Source organism: Sciurus vulgaris (genome assembly GCF_902686455.1).
Source record: "Sciurus vulgaris genome assembly, chromosome: 8".
Classification (NCBI taxonomy): Eukaryota; Metazoa; Chordata; class Mammalia; order Rodentia; family Sciuridae; genus Sciurus; species Sciurus vulgaris.
In genome coordinates, this window is record NC_136468.1 from 47,398,120 (window position 1) to 47,405,947 (window position 7,828).

Here is a 7,828-nt window from a genome sequence, read left to right on the forward strand (position 1 = left end):
CAAGAAGAGCATGCAGAGAACCCTGGGAAGACCATCCTAGGGCAGGAGGGATGTTTGTTGTCTTTAAGGGGAAAAGCTTATCTCAAAATATAAAAATCCTATTTCTGTGAATCTTTAGATAACTACAGTGAATAGTTGTTGGCCACTAGCTTTTTTTATAATAAAGTGGCTCGTGAATCTTTGTTATATGTACTACATTTAATTTGATCACTTACACAGAATATATATGTAGAATATATGTGTATGTGTATTTATAACAGTCCTATTATAATTAAGGTAGATCTGTGTTTAAATGAATGCTTTCTTTGTTTTGATAATAATTTCACTTATTTAATAAGTATTATCTCATTTTTTAAATAGAATTTTGCCAGTCTTGAAGTTAGGATTTTTTTTTTTTTTTTTTTTTTTTTTTTTAGTAATGTACAGCTTTTTAACAGGTTGTTCTTGGTATCTCAGTATCTAGAGACTATGGTTTTAAGATTCTTTTTAGTCTACTTTAAAAGTAAAAGGTTTTGTAACTGTCTAACTGTATCTTTAAATACTGGGGACATCTCCATTATAGAGTAAGTTAACCACCATGTGAATTGTGTTTATTGGCCAGAGTACTTCAATATGTCAGAAGGTGAGGGCTGAAGCAAAGAGCCTGTAATTAAGCAACCAAATTCTAATTCCCTGTAATAAGTATTGTATTTTATAATTAATGAAGGGTATTTCAATACAGTTCATGGGTAATATTAAATAAAGGAGATCTAATACTTCTTGGATTTTATCATACCAGATGATTTCTGTTGTCAGAGTGATAAGATACAGGAACAAGTCGAACCAACAGTCTCTTTGCCTTTGAATTAATTAAGTTAAACTAAAATTTATTTCAGGATTGTCTTTAAAAGCTGTCCATTATTTAGATATGAAAATGTTATATGTGTCCGATCGGTTATGGTGCTTTCCCTAAAATATTAGAAGGATGATAATAAGCATATAAAATTTAACAGAGTTTAATTGAGCAAAATATGATTTGTGAATTGGTTAGACCTCAGAACAAGAATAGGTTCAGAGCAACTCCAGGGCTGCCACTTGGCTGAAGAGCATTTGTAGACAGGAAGAGGGAAATGATGTACAGAAAACAGAATTGAGGTTCACAGATAGCTAGTTAGCTGTTTGGCTGCTTTGATTGAGATTAAGCTGTGTGTGTGTGTGTGTGTGTGTGTGTGTGTGTGTGTGTGTGTTCCTAGATTAGGTTTTCAGTTTATTTACACACTGGGTTAGATTGCCATTTCTTACTGAGGACTCTAGGGAGGTTTCTGGGACCCAAATTTACTTTAACAATTATCCCTTTTGATTACATCAAAATAAACCCTAGTGTTATATATAAAAATAAATAAATAGAAATTTATGTTACCTAAAGAAAGAAGTATCCCCTTTTGGTCAGCCTCTTCATTTGGGGCATAGATCACTATGTCACTCTCCATCACCATCACAGATTAACTTACTTGGTTGGCTTCCGCTGAGTGAAAGCAGAACAGTAGATTTCATAAGGTAGGGACAAGAAAGCATCAGTTGGGACAGAAGTATTGTTGGCACAAAGGTGTTAATTATGTGGACATAACGCTAGATCATTTAAATGCAATTCTTAGATCCTTAAAAATGAAAGGTAATGGAGAGTGCCCCTGTGGGCGAACCCAGCCCAGAGCCTGGTTGATGACACCCACAAATGCGTATCAGGCACGCGTAGCCTTTGAACTTGAGAATCAGTAAACAGCCAGAGGTCTTCAGATAGTAAGGAGCAAACACAAAAGTGAACTGAAGAATTATAGAGAAAACAGGCAGTTCAGGGAACAGAAGAGAACTTTTAAGAACTATAATTAAGGTCCTCAGAGGGATTCAAAAGGAATAATCAGTAAGGAAGCTCTCTTGAAAATTAATGAAAGGATCCTCAAAATTAAAAATCAAGAGATCATTCTGAATGACAGAATGAATGGCTGTGATCAAAGACCAAGCTAGACACCTGGAAAATAAAGACATGGAAAGATCTCTAGAATGTGAAGCAAAAATACAGAGATGAGAAAGAAAAGAAAATTTAAGAGAGCTGTAGAATTAATCTAGAAGATCTAACAAGTATTTAATGGGAGTTCCCTGAGGAGAAGTAATAACAAGAGAAGGACAGAAAACAGAAATCAATAACAGAAGATGGACTTCTCATCTGCAAAGCTGAACACCTTCAAATTGCCAGGGAGAACCGAGTGTGGCGGCTGGTGCCTGTGGCTCAGGAGGCTGAGGCAGGAGGAGCAAAGCCAGCCTCATCAACTTAGTGAGACCCTGCCTCAAAATAAAAAACATAAAAGGGCTGGGGATGTGACTCAGTGGTTAAGTAGCCCTGGGTTCAATGCCTGGTGCCAAGAAAGAAAATACCAGGGAGAAGTGGTCTTGCACTGCGATTATGTTTCCCAGGCACACAAGCGTTCAGGAGGGAGGTAAAGCTTAGTTTGTGTACATGCAGTCACTGCAAGGTTACCCCTCACAGGCCTTCTCTGCAGCCAGTTGGAGAGTAAATTTGAGGAGGAAGACAATGTGGACTTGGGCATATGTATTTATTATTCAAGAAGGGTTGTTGGGAGACAGATGATGTAAAGCCAGGACAGGAGTGAAAGGACTGAATCCTCACCTTGCCAGAGCAGGATGCAAATGTTGAGGATTGGTATACCCTGTGATGGACATGTGTGATAGATGTGTGTAGTACTTAAATAAATTTACTCAGGAAAGGTGGGAAATCAAAAGGTAAGTAACTAGAAGCAGAGAAAATAGAAAACATAATATAGGATATCAGAAATGAGTCCAATTGCCACAATAAATGGGAATAGATTCAGTGCCCCTAGGGGGAAAAACAGCATTTTCAGATGAGTTTTGAAAGAGCGTCTAGTTGTCTGAAACTAGAGAGAACAATGACATGGAAAGATTGAAAGAGATTGGATTGAAAAATATGTTCCAGGCAATTGCCAAAAGTAAGCGAGCATAGGAATATTAACATCAGACTATATAGAATTTGGGGATTAAAATGGCATTCAGAAGCATAAAGACATTTTTTACATAAAAAAGATAAAATTCACTCCAGAGATGCCGTCATCAACCTCTGTGTATTATCAGCATATAAGATCTCAGCTTACAAGTCTAAGGAGAACATGTTTTCTCATTCCTAATGAGGAACCTCACCACGCTGCTCAGAAGCTGACCTAGCAGGTAGATAATAGAGATAAGGATACAAAGGGAATTTGGAAAACTATTAGCCTTGACCTAAAATAAATACATATTAACATTTAAACCATAAACACATTCTTTAAAAATATTAATGGGATATTTGTGAAAATTAAAGTTGACCCAAGGCCCCAAAACTATATTTTCGAGGCACATTTTCTTCCACTCTCCAGTTGCTGGCCCTCTTAAAGACTGTTTTTATTGGCTGAGGAGCACCCACATTGTTCCTGTCCCAGAGGTGGTGGTTGGCCATCTGGGCTGCACATCTGTCTCATCATTGAAGAATCAGGCAGACTGCCAGCATCCTCTCTGTTGAGGATCCTGGAAGATGTTACCCTGTCCCCTAATCTCTTGGGTTGCCATATTTCTAGAATCCCTGAAACACCAGATATTGTCAGACAAGTTTGCTAAGGAGCCTAGACATTTCTTTGGGCATTTTTATTCTAGTAAATAGTGTCTTTTCTCCCTGTTTCCCCCTCCCCCATACTTCTTCTCTTGACAAGGAACTATTTATGAGAACTAACAGAGGGGAACTTTTTACCCACTTCACTGCTCATAAGCATTTCTTAGCAACACTCGGACATGCATGCCCACTGCTGTAAGAAGGATTTTATTGCATGTCTAAAGCCGACTGCCTGCTAAACTCTCTCTAAACCAGGAAGTAAAGCAGAATCAGTGGTGTGAACACAGTGGGTTTCTAAGCATTTTTCATGTTTCCTTCCATTATGTTGGAGGATAAATTCCTGGCTCGAAGTTAAAATAATTCCTCCAAGCTAATAGGAAACTCAGTGTGACTTACTCTGTGAAGCATTGGATATAAAGTGAGCTTTTCACATGTAAAATTGTGGTGCATTTTGTAACAACTGTTACCTAAGATTAGCATTGGAGGAGCTGAGTGGAGGTGGAAGGGGAAGAGACTGCTGTAGTAACATGAAAGCAAACATGTAGTATGCAGATTTACCAGGACACACACGCACTTTCACACTCACACTATAACTTTAAAACTGTCTGTTCGAAGGATGAGATATAGTTATGAGCCAGACCATGTTGGTTTGGACAGAAATTCTTACAGAATTATTAAGCCTTAAAAAAAGCAAAGGAGATTTATGCATCTGCATTTGACCAATTTGGTTTGGAATAGGTTCATAATGGAAAAGTAATAAAACCATAAGAGACAGTGTCTTCTGAGTACAGTCTCGCTTTTAAAAAATCTAAACATGGGCTGCCCCATTTTGGATAAAATGACTGTAGAAAAATTTCCCATTGGTAATTTTAGGAGGGATTTTTGTTGTTGTTGTTCCTTTTTCATTGATTATCAGCCAGTATAAATTTTAAGCCTTCTGTCAGATATTTTTCTGGAGATGTCAGTCTTTGGAAAAAGGAATTCTGAAGGGTTATCTGTGGAGTCCCCCCACACACACACACACACACACACACGGTGTTTGTTTAGCTATCAGCAAAGTCTTTCTGGTGTAAGGGAGAGGTTGGGGTTTGGAAGGTAGAGTGGTTGAATGTGTGAGAGAAGGCGCCTGCTGTGACAGCCAGCTGCCAGAAAGCTAGGTAAATACAGAAAAAGTCCACCTCTGAAAAATCAACCCTAATAACCTTGTGAGGTTCAGATTTCAATAGGAAAGCAAAAATATTTTAGAAACCACTTTCTCCATTCATTCTAGACCACTCAAAGTAGTGTTACTGATAGATGATTCCTTCATTTTGTTAAGTATTTAAGAATAAGAACATAATAAAAGTAGGCTGGGGAAGGGGAGCCGAGGGAGGCAGGTGCACAGGCTCAGCCTTCACTGTAGACAGGACCGCACGGCCATGCTGTCCAGAGAGGACAGTGAAACGGGCATTTTATTGCCTCAGCCTCTTAACTTTCTTTTCACGGCCAGCAGTTCAAAGCACAGTTATTTTTATATAGTGAGAATGTGACCAGACTGAGATGGTGTTGCATGTCTCCTACAGGTATGCCTGCGGCATCTTTAGTGACCCCTGCTGATGTTATCAAGACTAGATTACAGGTGGCCGCCCGGGCTGGCCAAACCACTTACAGCGGAGTGATAGACTGCTTCAGAAAGATCCTGCGGGAAGAAGGCCCAAAAGCTTTGTGGAAAGGAGCTGGTGGTATGGAAGTAATTGGTTCTTAACTAACCCTTTGGTATCAGGTAAATTTTTTAAAAATCTGATGATATCTGTTACGTTCCTGTTTTTTTTGTTTTTGTTTTTGTTTTTTTCCCAAAGCCCGTGTATTTCGATCCTCGCCCCAGTTTGGTGTCACTTTGCTGACTTATGAATTGCTACAACGATGGTTCTACATTGATTTTGGAGGAGTGTAAGTATCATGCTAAATCTATTGCTACCTCAAATCCTCGGTTGTCATTGACAAAAGTGCATCAGACCCAATGGTAAAAGAGAGAAGATTTAAGAAACATTGACAAGGTCATTCCAAAGGGGAACGTATAGCTGTTGAGAATTCAACAGCTCCTTTATGTTGTACGCAACAGGTTTACCAAGTTAAAAATAAATAAATAAAACAAAAAACTCAGATTTTTACTATGTTTATTCTTTTTTCAGAAAACCCGTGGGATCCGAGCCAGTTCCTAAATCCAGGATCACACTGCCTGCTCCTAATCCTGATCATGTTGGGGGCTATAAGCTAGCAGTTGCAACATTTGCAGGGATTGAAAACAAATTTGGACTTTACCTACCTCTCTTCAAGCCATCAGCATCTACCTCAGAAGGGCTCAGTGGAGGCCCCTAGGGTGACTGGCCACCAGGACATTGCTGTTTGGTGGATAGTACAGCAGTAAGAACGACCCGGCTTGGATTGAAGCAAGGCTTCATTCCTTTCACATCCATCTCATGTTTGAATTCAGGTCGAGGCTTTCTATAAAGTGAATTCATTCATTTTCTGTGTGTTTTCTCAACCAGATCATAGTGGAATTATTCCTAATTATTCTCTGGACCTCTGCCTACAAACCCTGGTTGGTATCTGACATTTGCTCAGATTTGGTCAATGCTAACATGATTCAAAGGAAGGAGAATAGAAATTAGGGCTCCCCTTCTTGGACTGAGATGATGGTCCCAGAGAGGCTGCTGAAAGGCAATCATGGTTCTCGGAGCAAAGGGTTCCGAGTATGTTTAAATTGGTAGGAAGCTGTGTGCATATTTATAAAAATGAAAAACACTGGAAGAAGTGAAAAAAACATCAGAAATAGCCAGCCTGGATTCAAATTTTAAACATGCACAAATTTTGTCTCTGGATTGTATTATGAAGCTTTTATGTGAAACATGTTTTTTGTAATGAAAACCACATTGGAGATGTTTAGTAATCATATTCTGTTACTGGTACCAAAACTGCTAGGGGAAAGTTTTTGCACTTTAAGGAAGTGCTTTTGGCATTTGATTATATAGACAGAGAAACTGAGACACAGTCCCGCTCCTGAATGTGCTAATTGTTTTGGATAACTGTTCATATGATGCACTCATGCTGATTACTGCCTGTTTCAATAAATACTGTAGAAAAATTCATGCACCCTATTGCTGAGTTCCCTAGTGGCCCTCATCCCCTCAACATCCCCATAATTGGCACCCATTTGCTTTTAAAATCCACTTTCTGTCTTGAATCATGTCAGACAAATATCTTCTAATATAGGTTTTTATTTAATTTGTTGGTGCCTTACATAATGGTCAGAGGCCCATGTGTTTGTTAAGGTGGAAATAAACTATTTTTAATGCTACTGAACCATTTTCTCATGTGTGTATTGCATCGTGAACGATTATAACAGTTGTCATTAGTGGACTCCGTTCTACATTTTATGGCTTGAGGAAGATTGGGTTCCTATTGTCATGCTCTCTCAAGGTCACGGGTACCCTCATTTTCCTGGTTGCGAGAGAACAAGAGAAGCTCCATTGACCCTAGATAAGACCCTAGATGGCAAACTAACACTTTTGTTCTAGTCAGCCCTAACACTTTTAGCAGCTTCTTATCGTAATGATAGTATAAAATTTTAGGAAAAGTTGGACATGAAAACTGGGGTGAAATGGCATTTGTATTTCTGATCTGACTTCAGATCATACTAAAACTACATGCTACCGTATCTTACATTTGCTAATAATTTGGCTAACACTATAATGATTGGGGGAAAGAACAATCATTAAAAATCTTACCTTGAATAGAACTTAGGGTCAGTCTTCTTCAGCTACCATCTTGCTACCAAAACTGCTACTGATTAATTTATCAGTGTATATACAAACACTCTCAAAGTTTCTCTCTACACACAACAGCCATTTCTCAGTACCTGTTCTTGCAGGTTGACGCATTGAAAGTTATAGTTTAAAATTAGAATCAACATCATACCTAAGTCTTTGATGTGTGTGCACATGTGAACGTGTGTGTACGTGTGTGAAGAAACAGGACAAATGCATACATGGCTCATTTCATGACTATTTGGCAGAGCCAGTCCCTCCATCCCTCTGACCCATGTGTTAAGTGATAAATACCTCTGTTTTAATGTGAAAGACCAGTCATAAAACTCAAAATTGTCTCCAAAATGTGAATGGTGTTATAGTGACACAG

The 7,828-nt window shown here is 38.6% G+C and overlaps 1 protein-coding gene across 1 annotated transcript in view; it reads left to right on the forward strand.

Moving 5' to 3' along the window:
• SLC25A13 (solute carrier family 25 member 13) overlaps positions 1 to 6,994 on the forward strand; it is a 216,638-nt gene extending 209,644 nt beyond the window's left edge. Inside the window, 3 exon segments of the mRNA XM_079152267.1 lie at positions 5,215 to 5,373; positions 5,491 to 5,581; positions 5,824 to 6,994. Of these exon segments, the coding sequence (XP_079008393.1) occupies positions 5,215 to 5,373; positions 5,491 to 5,581; positions 5,824 to 6,010 (437 nt within the window). The 3' untranslated portion in view covers positions 6,011 to 6,994.
• Positions 6,995 to 7,828: the final 834 nt, after the last annotated feature.